Source organism: Mus musculus, chromosome 9, assembly GCF_000001635.26.
Source record: "Mus musculus strain C57BL/6J chromosome 9, GRCm38.p6 C57BL/6J".
Lineage (NCBI taxonomy): Eukaryota > Metazoa > Chordata > Mammalia > Rodentia > Muridae > Mus > Mus musculus.
The window spans coordinates 51831128-51853069 of record NC_000075.6 but is presented as its reverse complement, the minus strand read 5'-3'; the positions used below and the strand labels follow the sequence as shown (position 1 = coordinate 51853069).

Genomic DNA, 21942 nt, shown 5'->3' with positions numbered 1-21942 from the left:
GTCAGTATTTCTCTGTGGGACTGTTAGCTGCAGGGTGGCATTTTATTTGACAGCATGGACTTGGTACATGTCCATTTTCAGTGCCTTGAAAAACCAAACAATTTAAAAGTTAGCAGCAGTTTCTGCAAGGTACAAAAATACACATTTGTTACATAACACGGTAATAAAATTTGTCAAGATATATTATACAAACTCATCGCATTTGAGATAAAGAATCAGTCTAATATATTATAGATTGATGGAGTCTAATAAAATGACATGTCTGTCTTCATACAATACTTTACAGCAATATTAACAGACTATTCACATTAAGTATCCTGGGAGCATCTAAGGAAACAGAGTCAGAATGGTTGGCAGAGAGCCTTACCAGCTATTTTCTTCTATGCTTCAAACTCAGTGGATGATTTTTTCTACTGGGCCATTATGAAAGGAGGTGGGGAGAGAAAAGCCAGGACACTTTACTTTGTTTAGGAGACATTTCTTACAGAGAGACAATCTAAGCCATAAGATCTTCATTCACATCTTGCAGTTCTGACAGTAGTATGCTCTAAAGGGAAGCGTTGATCTGCCAACTTTATATACTAATACCACAAAAGATATGGAGGGCATGGAGGAGTCTTCATATGGAAGTGGTTGGTTACATCTGGTTGAGATTGCAAGTGTCATGAAGGAGCTCACTGGACACAGAGTTTGAAAGTTAATTATGATTAGGGTAAACAGGGCCATGCCTGAGAGGTAGGTGGCACTTCAATATTTAATACTGATATAAGTCCTTACCCTATAACTGACAATGTGATCTTTAGGAGAAGGAGACATCTGCCACGAGTTTCCTGGTGACTGGTAGGAATAATAATTTGGGATAAGCTATTTTTTGAGTGGATTTTTTTTTTTAAACAGGGATTCAAGAGATCACATAGACTTTAGGAAACTTTTGGACTAGGGGAGTAGCTCAAATGAAGGAAGATGCGCATCTATCTTAGGGTGTATCCTTCCATTACATTCTGGCTGTGGAAGGAAGACATACTGATGTAGCCTTGAAGGTAGAGAGAGAGGACAAAGGTCTATGATAAACTGCCAGGGTCTAAACTTGAATATTTATAAACTATAAATCATTTGGAAAAAGTGGAGAACTTCAGCAAGAAAACCCAAAGGCAGTGGCCATCAGAGACCACCCAAGAGCAATGTCATTGTGTTCTCCTCAATAATCTTACAGTCTGCCAATCTCAAATCGGGAACAATCTGTAGAATGAAAGAATAATTAACAGCTGTCCCTTGTCTCCTCTTGGCTGACTGTAATCTAACAGGAAGGGCTACAGTGAAACATTCCACAGAGACGCCATATTGATAAATACTGCTTGTGGAACCAAGAAGGGAGAGCTGTTGCAGGAAACTGCCATTTTTCAAAATGAGAAAAGTATGACTTATATAGAGAAGTGTCATATGGTAACTGGCCATTAGGTCTAAGTTAGAGGGGCCACTTTCTGTAATATCTTGTATGTATTGCAGGACCCAGCTTCCTGATCTGGGTATATCTGTGCACACAAGTGTCACATGGCAACTGGCCATTAGGTCTAAGAAAGAGAGGCCACTTTCTGTAATATACTGTATGTACTGCAGGACCCAGCTTCCTGATCTGGGTACATCTCTGCACACACTTACTGATCACAGCACAATACCATTGCATGGCTGCTACCAACTCCAGCATCTCTTGTTTCTCTGAAGTCTTGCCCCTGAGATTAGTCAGCCAGGGAAAACTGACCTCGAGAGTAATTTCCCTAATTATTATGTGGCTATTCTTCTGCGCTATGAGATGCATGCTATCAGCAGGTTCCTTTATGTAGGGATACGTTACATTCCCAGAACACAGTTGCATAGGGACTGTGGGTAGGACACTAAAATGGGGCAAACTCTTCCTTCCTTGTCTTTGTATCTCCATTTCAGAAAGATACATGTGAATGCACTCAACCCTAAGAGAAAGTCAACAACAACAAAAACCAACCGAGCTGCCCGATTACAGGCTGTGTTGTCCCAGCACCCATGGCACTTTACCCACTAGTTTTCTCTACTCTGCCTTCATCAACGAGCTGGTCCCAAAAATGACCCAGTGAAGATATGTGACTAAGAACAGCCACAGAAATGGCCACTGACTTGGCTTTAGGGACAGATTTTACATGATTTCCTTAGTGAGCATACATGCTTTTCTGAGTGGCTCAGTGGCCCCCCTTTTCTTGCCTACTTATTCCATGGCATAAAGATGGCTTCTCTCTCCCACTCTTCTCTATGTGTCACCGATGCTGCATTTAAAGTACTCTGGTCTTCTCAAAACACCTGAACTCTTAGACTGCTGACACGAACAGGCATCTTCTACAGAGGACACTTCTCTACCCTTCTATCAGTATCTGAAAATCTCAGGAAAGGACTTAACCCATGCTTTAATAGGAAAAGCCTTCCAAAACCTTAGATCATGTAACGTCTCAACAAATTTCTGCCACATAATCTCAACAAAGAAATTACCATATTAGCAGTGATTGTCCTTGTGCTACATGCCCTCAGGCACCTTATAAATGGGGTTATCTAATTACTGTCTGTGTTTTTATTGGCCCAGTTCCTGTTCTTAAAGACATTGGATTATTTTGATATCAGATTCTTATTGTAGGTAACGGTCTTTGGTTAAATATCTGTCCCCGTCATCGCAAATGTTGTAGGTTCTGCACCTGGGTTGGCTGTATCCTCCGTGGTCTCCAGACTTGAAGAGGCTCCTTCCCAAGGGTTATCACAAGGGTACTGCCCTCCACTCTCTTCTCCCTTATATAACTTCATACAAGGCTTGAGTCTGCTTTCTGCCAGGTGGAATGGAGAGCCGGCATGTTGCTCTGAGTCCTGACAGGCATAAGAACTGAATCCACAGGCTGTTTGCCCAGGTCCTTCATCTCCCTGTAAGTCATCCTGACTCTCTTGTAGAGAGTCAGCCTCTGGGGTACCGGAAGCACATGACGGCAACTCCAGAGGCTCTTTCAGGGAACAGACTTTCCTGTCTTCTGGTCTGGCTGCTTTTGTTTTCTTTTTGAGGGACCAGTTTTTTAAAGTGACCAAGCCACTTCTCAACCACGCACTGGGGTGAAGGGTTACAGAATGCATTTGTGATGGCTGCTCCGTGGTACCCTTTCTTAAATAAGCTAGGTGGCTGCTGGCCTGACCCATGGAGGGACCGGGCATTCCGGAAAGGCGGCTGGGACTGTCAAAGTCTGAAGACAGCTCTTCTTGTTTTCTTTGTGTCTGGAAAGTGCAATCTATTGGTGAGGAGGTTTCGGTGGGCGTAAACACGGAGTGTTCAGAGATCTGAGAGAAAGCGCTGTCCTGGGAGCTTACAGAGGAGCCGGATGGGGACGAGCCTGGAGAAGATAAGCTTGAATAGCTTGCCCTTGGGCAAAGGTTTAGTCTTGGGGGCAAAACCTTCTCAGTGCTTTGGTGAGAGCTGCTGCTCTTGCCCACCTCAATGCCCATGACCAAACTCTGATTAATAAGCTTTTGGCCCTCGATTTGCAAAGACTTATGCCTTCTGAGATAGTCGTCCTCCCCATGCAAGAGGCCAGCCTCACAGCTGGCTTTATTTTGTTTCATTGAATAGATCCCCCTGAGATAGGACAGCTTGTAGTTCTGGTCATCTATGCTGGGTTCTGAACAGCGCCGATGTTGCACCCTTGAGCTCTTTTGGGCATCTGTTAGGTGTGGTGGGGAGAACCGGCATGGGTCTGCATCAAAGGCTTGCTTCCTGGGATGATCCTGGGAGGACCCGTGGCTGTAAGATGCCACAGAGATGGGTACTGGCTTGGACTTAGTAAAAAGTGTCACTTGAGTTCCTTCATGACCAGACAAGCTTTTCTTCTTAATGTTTTCATTAGCTGTGTTTCTCTTGCTGACGTCAGTGCCTGTCACTGAACTCTGTTTAAGACACACCTTATCCCCTTTCTTCTGAGGCTGGGTCTGCTTCAGGTAATCTTCATCTTTTCTAGAGAGGACAGCATCGCAGCTGGACTTGCGCAGCTTTTTCTGGTAAAACTCCCGGAGATAGGAAAGCTTTGTGTCTAGATAGTCAATGCTGGGTTCTGAGGAGCGCCGGTGCCGCCGCAGGACTTTCGGGGCATCTGCTGCAGCCACAGGCAGGCAGCTGAGTGTGCCTGGGCCAGCTGGGGCCCTAGCGTGCTCCCCTAGTGAAACCTTCCTGTAGCCTACGAAAACATTCACTGGCTTGGGCTCCAGAGGTGGCTTTATCGGAATGTGCTCCTCTTTAGACTGATCTAAGTCAAAGTTGCTCAGGGTTAAGAGGCCTTCCACCTCAGGCTGTTCAAGGTCATAGTCGCTGAGGGTTAAGACAGAGTCCATGCTCCTGCTACCCTGGCCAAGCTTTTTGACCAGGTCACTGCATGGAGCATCAGCTTCCTCATTGAGCTCGTTTTCCAAGCTGTCATAGGAGGAGTCGTTCATTTGGAAGCAAGTTATATCTGTGGGCAGAAATTACATCATGGTTAACATTCATACAGATACAGCCTGCACTACCTCTAAGGCAAGCCATGCAGCTTCTCTGCCATTTTCATGACTAGAGTTCAAACTCTTACCCTGAGAAGGAGAGACGCTCTAAAAGAGCTTAAACATTTTGTGTGTGGAGGGAGTTGGCAACATCTGTAGGCCAATGTATGTGGAAGGAGGTCAGAGGACCATTTGCTGAAATTGGTTCTTCCCTTCTACCATGTCGGTCCTCAGCAACAGGGAACTAAACTCTGGTTGTCTGTCATGCCTGACTGTGGGTGGGGTCAGCACCTCTCCTCACCAAGCCACCTTGTCTGAGTCTTTTCATCCTCCCAAATGTTAGCCCCCAAGACAGAAATCTTCTAGACTCATCTTGATTTCGAGAGGAGTGACTTTTTAAGGTAAGGGTCTCTCAAAGCAATGAATATGGCATAAAATGAAGAAATAATGAAAAAAAAAGATGAATCCCTGTCAAGCTGACCTGGATTCTGAGTAGAGTTTGTTTTCTAGCGTGGGTGTGCTGCATACTGTATACAAGATACATGCCAGTCTCCTTAAAACCTTTCATAAAGCTCTTTAAAGTTAGGTTATTGCTTTGGTTGACTCTTATGATTATTGTAAAGATTATTTATATTTCATAGATGAAATACTGATGCATTTTTGCACAGAATTATGGATTGAAGGTAGCATAGTTGTAATTGGAAGGAAGGAAGTTAGATTACGCAGGTAGTATGTCTATGAATTCAGAGCCCTCCCCCACTCCCAACCTCAAAGATGCTAGTTGTTTCAAACTGGGTCACAGCCTACTAGAATTTGAAGTCTTAGAGTCCACTAGGAGTTGGGGGGATAAGAAGCCTCCCAAACCAGGACTCCCCTACTTCCTCTGAACCTTTGCTTTCAGTTTCAATAATAGTAGTTCTAATGAAGAGTTTCTGTTTATATAAAACAAGTGTTCAAATGTTGGTGGACATCTTGTAGGCTGAGGCCTAATCCCATGTTCATCTTAACCCCATCAGCAGGACTTCTGAGGAAGGAAGGAAAGCCCTGGGCCCCACTGACTCAGGTCAGAGGCTCTGGGACAACCAGCCTTGTCATCTTCACAAATACCTAGGTCTTCACAGTACCTGGGGTGTGTTCTCTGTCGCTTCTCTCCGAAAGCTCCCCCAAGAGAGAAGCGATTTCTTCTCCAAATACCCTACAGCAGTTTTCAATCAGAAATTGTATAAGAAGAGAAACCTGTGCCAGATGGAGAGAATTCAAGCGTTATTATCCACAGAACCCACTTATTATGTCGCACTTCATATACACATCCTCATCTTAACCACAAAACGAAAAAGAATAGGGAAAAGTATACGAAGGGATACAGAAGCCCCACTGCTAACTGCTAATGCTATAGACTGCAGTCTGGGTACAGAGCTGTATCTGGGTCAGCAGCTGACACTTATCTCTGGCACTGGTGTAACACGAATGCTTTAGACCACCAGCACTGCCCTTTAGACCAGGGCAATTCCAAGCATTCTCCATAGGGTGCTTCAGGTGCAGAAACATACTTTGTTGTTCAAGTTTATCAAGTATCAGTAATGAGGCCTCACACAGGATTTCTTGTGTAAAGGGCAGGTTGCTGTAAGTTTGGAAGCTCTAGGGGGTCGAGAAGGAAGGGGAGGGATAGGAAGACATCAAGGAAACTCGGGCAATCTCTGACTACTCTTAGCATGGCTCCCTACTACACACTCTAAGGTGCATATGAGGTTAGTTTATGATCAATGGTTTCTATGCCTCAGACCCCTGATCAACAGCCAGTCACAGGGGTGGGAGCTCAGTCTCTAATATAATTGGAAAGGAATCACTTTAAGGAACTTCTCTCAGCATTGTGGATCTGGCAAATGTTGGTGCTGAGAACTGAACTCAGGCTTCTCTGAACTCAAAGGCCGCCGCCGCCACTGCCGCCTTCTTTTTTTTTTTTTTGTTTTTGGTTTTTTTTTTTTTTTTTTTTTTGCTTTCTTAGCACTTGGTTCAGCCTCCTGAAAAGGAAAAATCTAACAACTGATTTTTTTTTCTCCCTCTGTTAGATATCAACTTGCCATACATAGTTTACCAGGACAGCATGGTCAACAAACCCGCATAAGGAAGTCTACTTTAGCCACTTAAGAAACTGTGTTTAAGAACACCGTGAATTTCAAATGTATCAAAATGGAGAGTGAGGGACATAAAATGAGAAATGTCATTACCTTTTTTGTAAATTCATTTTCTAGCTCTGGACTGGAGGAAGCAGGAGGCCAAAGAATGCTTGGAGCGATACACACTGCTAAGTTAAATGCAGTCATCTGATTAGACAAGGAATGTTGTTCAATGTTGTGTAATACCCCAAACAGATACCTTAGGAAAACAACATTGGCTCTGGGAAGCTGATCTAATAGCCTAAAGACAGAAAAATGCAGGACGTTTTATTAAGAAACTTGTAAAGACAGGCACCCCTCACTTCACCTGCATGGGAAACCATGCAAACCACACAGGCAAACCACAGTGCAGACGTACAAGAGTCACAGGTGCTGGGCAGCATGCGGAGCAGGGGGCGTGACACAGAAGCACTGGCAGTGTATTTTTTGCATCTATCGTCATCTTTATAACTCAACGACAGTATAGAAGAACGCATAAGGCACGTTGCCTGTTATTACTTCCAAGGAAAGCAGGCCGATGTGTTTTTTGACTCGGGCAACTCCTGCAGCATTTTGTAGTATTCCCAAGCAAACCCACAAAAGGCATCCTTGCAAGATTAAAGTATGCCTTGACTTCGAGCAGCAAGGCGGGAATGCTCGCTTTTGGTGAGAACCCAAGTCTCAGTCATGGAGACTTCCAGGTTTGGTCAGGGAGCCAGGCTCTCTTTGGAACCACCCAGGTTCCAAAGGCAGTTGTGCCTCAGATCTGTCTTCTCTGGCACCCACTCTCATATGTCAATCAAACTTGTATTATATTTCCCTTGTGTTTCCCACTGTTCTCATTTATGTAAGTGATAGAGTTTTAAATTACTCACCCAAAATTACTTTTACTATCACTCAACACACACACACACACACACACACACACACACACACACACACCTCCCTACCTCTCCCTTTCTGTGTGTGTGTTACTTTTTCTACAAGAACCTACAACTTTAGGACATAAGGTGCTCTGACACCCGTTGCACAAATAGCAGAATTCCTTCTTCAGTACTAGGCTGCTGACCGTGACTCCAGATCAAAGACCCTGAAATCAAAAGATGACTTGGGTGTTTTCCCGTAGGAAATGAAGCATCCCGCCCATGCTTTCAGGTCATCTGTAAGGATTTGGGCTGCTTCTATACTGAGCAACTGACAGCAGAGCATCCAGTACTTGCTTATAGGAATAAATTCTGTCTGAGAAGGACAGCTGACTGGTCAGCATCCTTGGCCTACAAGAAGAGCCAATTCTGTATCCATCTGTAAACTCCCATCAGCACGTCTGACTCGGATCCTGAAAGCTGGAGTTTCTGCAATCTGTTGTTGAGTGGATTGTGTGGAACATATCTTTTTTGTTTTTGTTTTTGTTTTTTTGAGACAGGGTTTCTCTGTAGCCCTGGCTGTCCTGGAACTCACTTTGTAGACCAGGCTGGCCTCGAACGCAGAAATCCTCCTGCCTCTGCTTCCCAAGTGCTGGGATTAAAGGCGTGTGCCACCACGCCTGGCTATGGGACATAGCTTACTGGTACTGTTATAAATTAATGTATGCAAATTAAATAAAAGCTTTTGCTTAAGTGTCACAATTTCACATTAAAGCTAAACAAGTGATATTTGGGATCCAAGATCTTCATAAACCAGAAATATTTCATTTTTCTAATGTGCACTAATGCACACTACGTATTCTTTTACAATGTAGGAAATACTCGGGAACATGAGGTAATGAGTTCTATGAGGAATCTTCCTGGATGGCTTTAAATACAGCAGGTTCTTTGTTGTTGTTTCTTGTCTTACACTGTAGACGAATGTGATACTGTACTTGGTAGTAATGCTCCTGTGTCAGTCTCCCGAGTGCTGGGGTGACAGGTATGAGGCACTACATTCTTTATTAAGAGCCTGAGACTCTGTAAACCTCCTTTCCTCTCAAGAAGCTAGCTGCCTTCCTATAAGTACCCTCATCAAACTCAACAAATACTTTTTATAGCAATGGTTTTCTACTGTTAGCCACATCTACTTCACATATCTACTCTACCGGGCTTCCTGAAGGGGATAGGTCATGTTCTCTACATTGCTCCAGTCACCAAATGAATACATAGAGTGTCATCTAGTGGGGTAGATGCTTCCTCTACAGGAAGACCCAGCATCCAATGGGCTAACAAATTTCAGCTCCTCTCAGATACAGATAAATAGAGGTAGAGGGTATACAAATTAAGACTGGGGAGAAAAGGCTTGGGGTATGGCTCAGTGGCAAAGTGCTTGTCTGACATGCACAAGGCCCCCGGTTTGATTCCCAGTACTGAGAAAGAGGATAAGGAAATGAAAAACTACTTTAGGGGCTATTGCTGACTAGGCTGGTAGCCCGAGTTCGGTCCCTAGAACCTGCATGGTGGAAGGAGAGAAGTGACTTCTAAGTTGTATGCACATGCACGCGTGCGCGCACACACACACACACACACACACACACACACACACACACACACACACTAAGTTTTAAAATCAAAGAAACACAACTGATATTTTAAGAGAAAAACTTAAAAGTATTTTAACATATATTTCATACTTAAATCATTACCTTTGAATTATATTTATTTTTTCTTCATCATTTCCTTGATCCATTACACAGACCCAGTGATCATATAGATCTGATGAAAAGATACTTTCTGGGATATTTCTCAGAAAATCCTAGATGAAGGGAAAAAAAACCCCAATATTTGAAAGATTCTTATGCAAATTATGTGTTAAAAAAAAAAAAAAACCTCCCCTGTCAACTCTCCACTGAGTTGTGTGAATGGAAGCTCATGAGTTGACATTTTTCTAAGGACTGACCGGGATATTCAATTCTGGACTGCTGTTAAAAAAAAAGGCACCCTATTCTGCTGAAGTTTCTGGCCTGTAGTAGGCATTTTGGCAGCTAGCACGATGGGACCTGGCAGTCTGCCACCTCAAATCCTCCTCCTTCCTTTGTTATCTAAGAAGTTTGTAACGTGGCAATCACTTATCCCATCCCTCCATGTGTACTTATTCACAAGTGCTATATGCACTGCTGGGTGTATTGGGATATAGAAATGAGTCAAGCAAGTGGCCATGACCTTAGAACATTATTTTCCAGTGTTGGTGCACAACGACATGAAGGTACTTGGCTTATTCTTGTATTCCCCATGAAAAGAAGGTGCTTGTGTGTTCAAGGGGAAGAAAATGTCTAATAGCTGGGTAGGGCTAGCATCATGCGCCTCACATGTATATAAACGCATATATCCGTGTTATGTTCTCTTTTCTGCTAAGACCACAAGTGGGGATGGGTGTAGAAAAACCAGACCATGGCATAAACAGGATATAGTCACAGATGATTGCTGTTTTGGAGTCTCTGTTTACAAAACAAAACAAAAAAAAAGCTTAAAAGATGAACTGAATTTGGTCCTTATATTAGAGCAGTGGGCACTGGTTTTTGGCCACCTATCTGTGTCCCTTTTGGAACAGCACCAACCAGGCCAGGTTCGCAGTCTGATCCCAACCCAGTCAGTACTAGACAGGGAGAACTCAGGTTAGTGAAATGGCTGGCTACCTTCACTAGTGCTTGGTTATGCCACAGACACAGGTGAAAGTCTGGAATTAGGCATTTTAAAGTTGTGCTCATTATCTCTGCAGAGAATAAAAGTCACCTCGAAGCCCGGTGCTTCTCTACCACAGAAGCTGTGATAACGTATTAAGGTAAGAAAAATTAGCTAGTTCTGCAGAATTCTTACTTCTTATGGGTTCCACTAGGGCAGGGACAGGCTCTTGCCCCCTCGGCATATACAGCAATGTAAAGTGTAGGTCGACACAGTGGAGGCAATTACTGAGCTGTTACAAAGTATCCCATGGGAAGCTGATAGAGGATTAGGGAGGTGTCAACCATAACCAGATAACTAAAAACCTCTGTAGCTGTGCTGCCTACTTTTTTCTCCTCCTCTTCATTTTTTTGGGGTGGGTGGGTAAGAAAGGTTGGCTGTTTTCTACCTTCCTCTGATTTTGTGATTCCATCATAAATGTACCTAGTCACTTGTGACTCGGATATACCCTCACAAAAGTTGCCACTGCTGTTCATAATTTCGGGTCAGGTGCATCTGCAGCGTCACCTTACCAGGCAGTTACCACTGGTGAGCTCTGTTATTTCAGAAGTGGGTTAGTGATAACTTGCCGTGACAGGGCACTCTCCCACGGCTGGAACCGCAGGTTATGAAATGTAACCCCCCAGCTGAGGAGGAGGGGAGCCCTCTCTGAATTACAATGCCTTGCAGTGCTCAATGAAATTCTTCCCTTCAACATCAGAGCCCAAGCTGACAGGACTTTCTGGGTCATGTGAGATGAGTCTCTGGAGCTTCCCTGCAGGGAGAAAGGGCCAGAGTCATACTATCCTGAGTTATTTCTGACCAGTCATAGTATGGAGAACAAAAGTTGTATTCAAGCAAAACTAGGTAAGTTAAAAAAAAATGAAAGAAATATTTAAGTGACTTCAGACTATTTTCTAAAGAAAGCTATGTACAGGAAAAAGGGAATGAGGGCTCAAGCTTTGTCTTTCTCCCTAAAAGCAAATGAAATAGATGGGAATAATAAAAAAAAAGTTACACAGTGATAAGACTTCAGTTATACGGAATCCATTTAGCCAGAGTCTTCGATTATTCAGTTGCTTTTTTCCCTTTTGCTTGCTTTGGTATAGTTAAGACCGTGCTTCTTTGGAACAGTCTCAATAATTTAGCAGAGGATTTTAAGAAGTGTGGTACTGTAAAGTAGAAAGCTAGGGACTGCTTTTACAACATGGGCTGTGCCTGCCTAAATTAAGGAGAGTGAGAACCTCTGAGACATTTCTACGAGATGAGGCAAAGCTGATGGCATGTGTTTGTATCTGATATATCTACCTGGTTAGCTTACCACGTATCTGAATGGTGTATCCTGCACTGAAGAGTAATTAAAGCCTACACAACAGATCAGATGGCCCTGGCTCATTCTCTGGAGTGGTATTTGTCTCTGCCAAAGCCCATAGCAGAGTTTAAACATGGCGCATCAAGAAACACATGAGTTCTTACAAGTCATGGTGTTGACCTGATCTGCAGCTGGCCAATCTCTGGGGCAGGGGAAGACAAGCCCTGTCCACCATATTTTCCTTAGCTTCAGGTCCTCAGGTGAGACTGGGGCCTTGTCTACCCCTGGTTCAGTATATCACAAACCCTCTGGGAAATGGAAGTCTGGGGCAAGTCTGCAAAAACTGTCACTATGGTCAAAAGTTCTGCTCACAGCTCACTTGTTTCTGCTTTCAAAATCCTAGGACGTTTCTAAGAATGTGACGAAGAGATGATGTTAGAAATTTCTGTGGCAGAAGGCCCAGCCATCCCCGCTCTCTCCGTTTAGAACAGAGTGCACGAGTAGTTACAGGTAACATGGGATTTTAGGTGGCACAAGCAACTCCTCTCCATATCATGGCAAGCACAAAACTCTCGTTTGGGTTTGAAAACACTTCGAGGATCTTGGGAAAGTTGGATGTTGGTTGTGGTAAAACGCCCTCTGTGTGTTCTGATGGTGGTACACCGTTTCACTCAAGTTTGCTTTTGTGTCTGAGGTGCTAATAGTGATGATGAGCTATTGTGTCCCATCAGTGGGGTGGCCTTCAAAGTCCAAGGCTGCTCTGTGAAATGTTTGTTTGTTTAAAAAAATATCGATTCTAAATCTGTCCTGGTTCTTTGCACACAGAAATAAATGGAATGGATTTTACATCTGGAGCTAAAGGCTGGGGTCCACGTTGGTTAAGCCTTCCCTACCTTCAACACAGATGCTATCACAAAGATGGATTCACAGTCAAGGTGGACTTCGATTCCAGAATTCAGTTTCTCCTTTAGCTCTCTGCAAGATTTCATGTTGGCCGACTGCCTGAAGATGCCTTTTGTGAGGGGGCCTTTTTGGTTAAGGAAGGAAAGCATATCCTGCAAGGAAGCGGAGGAAATACACTAAAGTGGGTGCTTTACACACGCCAGCACAGGAGCAGGTGCTGGCCTTCTGAGGCACTCAGAAGGCCGGGGTGTATACACCGAAGGACTGGAGCTGGACGGATGGCTAGAAGGATTCAAATGGCATTTTTTTTTTAAACCTACAACAGATTTTCTTTATTGGACAGTTGATGACATAATATTGTTCTCCCACTAAAATCATGTCTCAACCCCCACCCCACCCCCACCGAATACATATACACCAAAACAGAGACACATGCGCACTGGCTTGCAAGGGAATCGGGCTCTGGATCCGACTTCACTTCTTATTAGCCTGAGCAGTACCAATGACACACTGGTTCACCTTGGAAGCAAAGCGTAGTGAACTCAGACTCGGAGACATTCTCTTCCAGAGGAGAACTATTCACAAACATGAGCCTTGGCACTGCCACCCAGAGGGTTCTGCAGCAGGTAGGCAAACTTGCTGTTTCGGTAAGGCACGTCAAATGACATTTTTAGAACATAGAGTTGTTATCATCGGAGGCCATGGAGCTAGGACCTGGTCTAAGAAAATGTACGATCACAACATTTATTGTATAACCTGCTGAGTATAGTTAATAGGCATGCAATCTTAAAAACTTCAGAGAATAGAGTTTAAGCGTTCTCCAAATTTGCTTTCTATCTGCGTGTCTTCTGCATCCAGTATAGAAGACAATGGTGTGTGGAGACAAGCAATCCATAAGATCTGGAAGCCGATTTCCTGTGCAATCTGAGTTAGGGTCCGTGTTTTACTTTTAAATTCATAAAGTAAGGGTGATGATAAGTACCTGTAAACTTTACTCTGGAGGATGAACAAGATAATAAAGCGTCTGCCACAGTGCCTGGCATTTATGGATGTATGAGAGAGTGAGGTCCCTCCCAGAGTGTAGTGGGGCAGACTGCTTGTGGGGATGCTGGACAGGGAACAAACCCTACTTACTAGTGGCTCTTTTATCTATCAGACAGTATGAACCCAGCAGTTATTTTACATTCCATTCTGTGCACAAACACTAAATACCAGAGAATATAGCTTGACGCTTAAATATGTGAAAAAAAATAAACTAGTTCTTAAAGGCTTAAAACACAGTTGGACAAGGCTTTCAGAAGAAAAGAGCTGAAGGCTGGATCTGGGGATCGTCTGATGACATAGCACACCAATTTGGGTGGGTCAACTCTATTGTCTCTTTTGACTACATTTCCTGAAGATTCTGCTATGATGAAGTCTGACTTTTAGATTTTGAAGTGAGGATAGAGGGTCTTAGCTAAAGCCAGGAGGTGTTTATAATCTTTCCATTTTGGGGGCATATTTGCCCGGCAGCATGTGCCCTTCACAAATGACCTTTCCCGTTGGTTTCCAGACCCAAGTGACACTCACCAAGATAGGCTTTGGCAGATTGTCGTTCTCACAAAGATCTGGTAAAGAAACTCCAAAGAGCTGTCCTGGCATAGGGGATGTTGGTGACATGGGCAGGTTGTCCAGGTGTGTGCTAGAACCCCGCCAAAAAGCCCAGTTGATGATAGAGCGCCTCCTTTTAAATGTCTTCTGGCTGGAATCTAAGAAGCGAGAGCAGGAGGGAGACTTGTGATTCATTCAGTCTTATTTCTAGAGTTTCCAGTTTGTAGTTTATTTATTACACTATCTCAGAAGTGCAGATGGAGGTCCCTTGTTACCAACCATGCTAGCTATGAAAGTCTCTTGCAAATATTTGGCAAATTAAGGAAGAATCTGGTGTTTGGTTTCTTCTACCCCTTTCTGGGGTAAGACATTGCATTGCTTGCTGACCTGAGCCTTGACACTAACATTTAAAACCTAGGGAAGGGTTTACATTTCCTAGGCTGGAGGTGTCCTTCCATCGTAGGGTGCCTGACTGTCTTACACAAGACCCTGAGTTCCAACCCTAACACTGTATAACAAACAAACATCCTTTTCTCATTGAACTATAACAGCTTGAAGCAGATAGTACTTCATGTCAACATATGCTGTGAATTTAAAAGATGAGTCAGGCATATATTAAAGTGGAAGAGTGAATTAGGTTACCATTAAATGGTGAGTAAAAGAGAAGGGAGAGGGAAGGGGAGGACATGATAAAAGAAGAAAAGGGAGAAGGAAGAGGGGTTACTTTTGTTTTTCTAGAAACAAAGACTGCTTTGTTTTCTGATGTATCATGGGACCAGGAACAGAGACAGGAAGCTGAGGTCTTCTTGGTAACTGGGAAATCGTCAATCTGTCCTTTTCAATATGCAATTTCAAAAGGTGTGTTTAAGGCAGCATGGTGCAGACTAGTGAGGCTCCCCAGGGCCCAGGGTGGTGGGGTGGAGACATCTGGAAAGAGACTTGTATGGATCGGCTGGGAGATCTGAGGGAACTAAGACAGAGGGAGCCGCAGCCACGGTGTCACTGGCACAAAGAGCTCAAATCTCTGGCGAATACCCAAAGCAAGCACTTGTGATGCAGATTCGAAACCACTTGATGAAGGTTCAGCAGAAATGAGCTTTGGAGAGCCTTGACATCCAGAAACTGCCTGTCTCCAGGGAAAGCACAGAGGACTGGACACTAAACACCACCACACGGCCTTTCTATTTAGCTATGATGTTCTGCTGACTGACACTGGACAGGAAACAATCCACGGAAGATATAGTCAGCAGTACCAAATACTAATTTCAAAGACTCCCTTGTATCAATCACTTGGTTATAAAGTAACTCAACGTGTTCTTTCCTCAGAATAATCTGCTTGAGCCAAATTGGGGAATGCTAAATGAATGAGCAACGTTTTCCTAAACGGCATCTTGACCATGAACCATCGCCCGTACTTATCTTGTTGCTCCTGTAAGCAGGAACCACAAGGAGGTGTGAAGTTCTCTTGACAGTGGAGTCAGGAGCCTACTTAAACTTCAGGTTCCCACATCCATTTAGATTTTCCTATTTCCTTAACTTTACCTAGGAGCATGGTTGTGGGCTATTAAAGCCATCCTGATACCATCCTGGCAGAGGGCATCTCTTGTACTCATTTTCCATGGGTTTGACAGCTGTTAAGTGTGCAGCCATGAAAGATGATCGTCATTCTGCTCAAATATAGTCCTTCCTTCCTGCTGGGATCTAACTTCCATTCCAAACAGAAAGAAGCAGGAAAGGGAGCCAATCCTGCCTTAAATCCAGGGAGGAATTTGCCCATCAAACCACGCAAATGTCTGTAGAGCATGAATGACAATTTTTCTGTCTGGTTTGTACCTCCTAACCTATTTTTACAAAACTCTCATATTTGGTTTTAGCCTTCACACACGTAAGAATGATCTATCACCAAATTACATACCCAGTTATCCTATGAGCGTAGAGGGAGGATAAAGTCAAAATTGAATCATGTACCTAAATATTTTTAGTGTCAGTCATACTGTTTGTTGTGCATAAAATTAGCGAGAGGCGTCAGGTTCCCTGGGGTTGAGGAAACACTGATGCTTATTATTATTTTTGCAGCATTTCAGTGCATACTTCTTTCCTTTTATTTTTTTTAAGAATTATTAATTTACTTTATGTATATAACTATACTGTAGCTGTCTTGAGACACACCAGAAGAGGGCATTGAATTCCATTGCAGAAGGTTATGAGTCACCATGTGGTTGCTGGGAATTGAACTCAGGACCTCTGGAAGAGCAGTCAGTGCTCTTAACTGCTGAGCCATCTCTCTAGCCCTACTACTTTTTCTTTTTAAATGGCAAAGGCTGACACCAAAAGATGCAATTGCCAATACTACTACTACTGATTATTAATAATCGTAATAACCAAAGCCACAAGGGTAAACACACAGTAAACAATGTGTAAATTTAGCCTTCCTAGATCCTTCCCATGTTTACATGACAAAGCTTAATACTAAAAATATTAATTTATACAACTTCATGGTTAAAGAATAACAGTTGTTAACCGAAAAGCTTTAACTTTAACTTGAAAATCCCTTCTGGCCATACAATTAAGTATTTCCCCCAAAGAGTAGCACATGCATGCGGGCAACAGGGCACGAAGGGGTGTCTGCGTTCTACCGTCTTCTATGAAGGTCAGTTCACCTTCAGGCTAGCCCTGGATCTGAAGGTGTGGTTCAGGTCACACTTCCCACCAAAACTGCTCACCCAGAGTCTCACTCTGGCTGCAACTAAGCGGGGCCATCTTTATTCACCTCCTGCTGTGTCTTCCACTGAGCAAAAGCCTCGGGATGCATGTTCTCAAGGTCTAGTGACACAGCTGATCTTTAGGTGTTACACAGGATACAGGTAAGAGGCACAGTAGGGGTAATGATCTTCTAGAAGGGACAAAGGTTTGCCAGGAGTGACATTTAGGTACTGAGTGTGAATAAGTTTAATTTTTATATCTGGAACCTTCCAATACAGTAGATGGGGCTCGTTAGAGACTAATCACCCCGAGGATAAATCTCAGGAATTTTTTTCTAGATCTAGAGGAACGTTTATTTTATTTACTCTTTAAACGTTTGGTTTACTTCCTTAAGACTAAAATTTAAAGGTTCTTTCATAATAGAAACTTAATCCAAAAAGCTTAAAATTCGTGAGTTTTCATAATTTAGGTATTTAAAGCCAGTTTTAACCAACCCCTACTCCTTTTGGGTGGCAGGTACAACACAATTTCATGAATATAGCCTTGGCTAGACCTCAATTCTTTATCTTTAAAAAAAAAGATTTATTTATTTTTATGTGCATTGGTGTTTTGCCTGCATGTATGTCTGCGCGAGGGTGTCAGATCTCCTGGAACTGGCATACAGTTGTAAGCTGTTAATGTGGGTGCTGGGAATTGAACTTGGGTCCTCTGGAAGAGCAGCCAGTGCTTCTAACACCTGAGCCATCTCCCTAGACTTCTATCACTTTTACCTTAATTTCCTGAGAAGGAGATATTTTTCTTAACTAGAGGAGCCCCCTCTCAGTAATGTAGATAAACAGTTTTGTGACTAATTATGGCTGATTTTAACCAGGCAGCATAAAATATTATCTCCTTGACAAATCAGATATTTTCTACACGACAGACCATGGTAAACTGGAACTAAGCAATTTACAATTTTAAGTTCTGTGGATCTAAGAGTCCTGTGCACTTGGCAAATACAGGCACATTCTATACACTTAAAATATGTGCTGAGACTTTCTAGGTCAGGCTTCTAGGCTGATAACAGCTGTGATGGAAGGTGGTGAGAAAGAGTGAAGATGGAGTAGTGTTTTATTTGTTTGACATGGTGTCCTGCTCTATAGTCCAGGCTTGCCTCAAACTTGTAGCAATCCTGCCTTACCCTCGAGAGTTTCTTTTTTAAAGTCTGATTTATACCAGTGATGAACTGGACCACATGGAAATAGAGTGGCAGAGGCAGGCAGAGCACTGACAGTGCTTCTACCAGGTGTGGTGGTGGTCAGGGGTCTGTTTCACGAGAATTCATGTTAACAGGCAACACACAGTAGGGCAGCCAGCATGGGGGGGGGGGTTAATTTCTACTGTCCTATGCTTCACAATAGCACATGTAGTCCGAGGAAGCTCATCTATCAATCAAGGATTCATTAAAATGCTAAGTGCGAGGTAAAAACTGCTGGATAGCAGGAATACCATCATACGGAGCCCGATAATTTCATCTAGATGCTTTTCTGTAACATTCTTTTGTTTGTTTTTCAGGACAGGGTTTCTGTGTGTAGGCCCTGGCTGCTCTGGAACTCGCTGTGTAGACCAGGCTGGTCTCAAACTCACAGAGATCCACCTGCCTCTGCCTCCTGAGTGCTGAAATTAGAGGCATGTGCCACTGCCATCTGGCTTTATCGTAACATTCTTAACTTGTAATTCTCCTGCCTCAGAATCCAGAGTGCTGGGATTACAGATGTGTACCACCACACCTGGCTCTAATCTAAAATTGTAAGATATGAAACAATCACAGTAAAGCCATTCTGAGAACACTTTGGAACAATTAGAAGTTATAAGTGCACCCGAATTCCAGCAGTATTCTCCCTCCCTTCCTCACTAACTTTTGATGTAGAGCAAAGAAAATTTCCACATTTCAAAACCCATGTAACAATCTGGGTGAGGTGACTGGTTTACAGTGAAATGCTAAGAGGCAGTTGCCAAAAGAAGAATCTAATAAAATTCTACAAATGTAATGCAAGAGAGAGATAGGCACAATTAAAATGCATTTTTAATAATGGCATCAGTATTTAGCTACACTTAGCTGTGTGAAATGTTTTAAGTTAAAATATAAAAGTCATAGAAACACTTGTGTTCAATTTCTGTGATTGGATCAAGAACTTCAAATTCTAAAGCAAAATGCTATGTCTTTCCCCCAAATTCATCTCTTCATCTGCAGACACTGAGTTTGATTTATAAACTCTATCGATAAGAAATCTGTGGAGATTGCTTCTCTCATGTATCCTCTAAATACTTTTCAGAATTTCATTGGCAATACTTTTTACTATTGGGCCCCTTACAGAAAAAGCCAGGAAGTTCCGAGAAGGCACTCTCCACGGAAATCTATGTACCAAACACTGAGAAACTACAGAGCTGAGTGAGTCGAGGCTGCTGCAGGGAAGGTGACTCCTATGATCCAGAGCAGAGGCCTTAACTACACTCTTCCTCCATTTACCCTGAGCATCAAGGATGCAAGCACCATCTGTATTTCCAATAGAAAACAAGAGAATGCAAGTCAATGGATAGAGCGGACAAAACCCCAAGTAATTACTGTGATGAAATAACAAACTTGAAAATCATGAGTTTAAAGGTAGAAGAGTCGGACTATCATTTCCCTTGGCTCCCTTAAATTCCTATGGGAATTTTTCATTCATCTACTAAAAGGCCCATTAACTTGTTCATTCATCCAGTAAGTATTTACCGGATACTCAGATTCTCCAGACCAGCATCTGGCCTTCTCATTTTAGGGGATAAAATCAAGGATCTTTCCAAAGCAGCACCTCAAAATAACCCAAAGATGTGCCCAAGCAGCCTTGGAACCCCAAACCCAGTTTACTGTTATAGGAGGGAAAACGAGGGTACAGATTTAAGTACATTTGCACAGCTGATGTCTGCTCGGACTGCAGTGAGCTGTAACATCTGGGGCCAGGTCACCAGGCACTGGCAGGGCTGACGTGTGTGTGGAGGTGTGCATGAGACAGGTGATCAGATTGCCCAGCCAGGATGAATGAATGTCTGGGGTTGGTCATTAGTGACGATGCCACTCTGCCCTTCTGCTGTACGGGTTCTTCAAAGTGCTCAGCAGACATCTGGAGTCGGGACTGTGCTGGGCATGTAGTGAAGTGAGTGGGGATGAGAGCTCAAGTCATCTGTGAGAGAGATGGTGCTAACTGAATGTATGGATACAGAAGCAGGCAAACACAAGCGGGAGATGTGTGAGAAAGCGGTAGACTGGGTAGGTGAGGGAAAGGAATACGGAGTAGAATCGGGAGGTGAGAGGAAGAAATATGGGCTTACAGATCGGATAAACTTAAGGAGCAAAAGCTGTTGCAACAACACCCCCCCCCCACCTTTATTTCTTTTAGCCCAATAAAACCTCAGAACTTAATGGGATGAACACTGAGTTTGTCAAACACTTAAAGCGGGAAAACCTTTTTGTATAATGAGTATTCATTACTACGTCCCTCTAAGTTTGGATAACTAAACACACATTTTTCTTAAAGCAGGGTCATTTAGCAACACGGTTAGAAATGGAGAAAATGAAAATGAAGTGCTTCATCTGGCACCCAGCTGATGCCAAAAATCTGTCCTGTGGAGGGAGGGTGGGTGGCCTCTCTTTAAATCTTACTCCCGGAGTTAGTCTGCAGAAGGCAATGTCACTATCCGCTGGATCAGCTGACCAAGGCAGACGTAGAAGTACAGTATCCATTTCCTATCACCCTTAGACTTTCTGGTCTCAATTTTCTCTTGTTTAATACAGTCTTGCTTCAGACTGAGCTCTTTAGTGCAAGCTTGGGTCAGGGCAAACTATAATGCTCTTCTGTTGAACACCACAGCTGCCATAATACAGCCTTTATTATAGGGTAGCAGTGAGGCAGCTTTGCTCACAGGGAATTCATGGTAGATCAGTAGGCTAAGGGGAGACCTCGGCAGAAATCATATTAGTCTTCACACAGTTATCAGGGCCGGGATCCCTCCCGGTCAGGGCATCATGGTCTTCTGACATCCACGATGGACAGGCTCCCTTTTATAACGTGATCATTTAGAACACACAGTGGAGTGTATTACCATACAAAGAGGGCATTGATGCACCTGCAGCATCGCCCAAGCCTTGACTCTGCAGTGGGCAGAAGGTTGAAGGGGGAAGACTGGCAAGGGAAGAAGGGGCAGATTCTGGCCTCCTGTTCTGAGTATAGGTCAGTTAACACCTACAGCTAGTTTACAGAACCATCTTCCAAAATTCTGTTTTCTTCTCTTGAAAATTCATATTTGCAGGTTCATCTGGGTGGAAGTTGGGTCTTTGCCTTTGTGTCCGGGAATGCGAGCTTTTGCTGAAAGGGGGGGTTCTAGGAAGGAGGGGGAGCAACTCACCGCTCAGTTGCTGGGCTGTCGCCAGGCGGGTAGGTTTCAGGATGAACTGGCATTGCATCTCGCGGGGCAGCTGCTCCATGAGGAAAGGCTCTTGGAGCTGGGATGGGCTGGCAGAGTCTCTTGATCCCTGCGTCAGAAGGGCAGTGTCTCGGAGGTGGCTCATTTTAATTCCATAAGGATACTCGTGTCCTACAAGAAGAAGAAAATCCAAATGCAGACTTCAGGCTGGGCGAGTACCTCGGGCGAGTGCTGCAAACCGGAGCGCACTGTGACTTACACCTGGGCCATCTGGGATAAAGAATGCTTTTGTTCAGTGAGAGATCCATGTGCCCAGTCTGCAGCCGGGGCCTCTGCATATTGCAGGTGGCTCTACCAAATCTGAGAGGTTGTCTCACAGCAGGTGAAGGGTAAGCGGAGGGAAAAAAAACTCTTCAAAAGATTCCTTAGAATGACTGTAGACATCGGTTTGTGGGTTGCATAATTGACCTTTTCTACGTTTGCATCAAGAATATCTAAGAGCTTCTAAAAATGAGGACAAAGAAGCCTGCCTGGTAAAGATTACTCCAACCTAGCCATTGATTGGTGAGCCCTCGCACCCCATAGAGCCTTCCTCAACAAAAGTTTGCATTCCTGAATATACACTTAATATGTAGGTGTGGTGGCTCATGCCTGAAATATCAACACTTGGGAAGCTGAGACA

The 21942-nt window shown here is 43.6% G+C and overlaps 1 protein-coding gene and 1 long non-coding RNA gene across 2 annotated transcripts in view; one reads left to right on the top strand and one right to left on the bottom strand.

The window, feature by feature from the left end:
• Positions 1–13577, top strand: part of Arhgap20os (Rho GTPase activating protein 20, opposite strand) — a 36393-nt gene extending 22816 nt beyond the window's left edge. The window contains exons 2-4 of the long non-coding RNA NR_033560.1: positions 10368–10430; positions 12025–12131; positions 12447–13577. This is a non-coding gene — a long non-coding RNA (Rho GTPase activating protein 20, opposite strand). The remainder of the gene's footprint in view (positions 1–10367; positions 10431–12024; positions 12132–12446) is intronic.
• Arhgap20 (Rho GTPase activating protein 20) overlaps positions 11–21942 on the bottom strand; it is an 87709-nt gene continuing 65777 nt past the window's right edge. Inside the window, exons 9-15 of the mRNA NM_175535.4 lie at positions 21243–21431; positions 14094–14272; positions 12515–12676; positions 9295–9404; positions 6756–6945; positions 5652–5763; positions 11–4502 (exon numbers count right to left, since the gene is read on the bottom strand). Coding sequence (NP_780744.2) covers positions 2671–4502; positions 5652–5763; positions 6756–6945; positions 9295–9404; positions 12515–12676; positions 14094–14272; positions 21243–21431 — 2774 coding nt within the window. The 3' untranslated portion in view covers positions 11–2670. The remainder of the gene's footprint in view (positions 4503–5651; positions 5764–6755; positions 6946–9294; positions 9405–12514; positions 12677–14093; positions 14273–21242; positions 21432–21942) is intronic.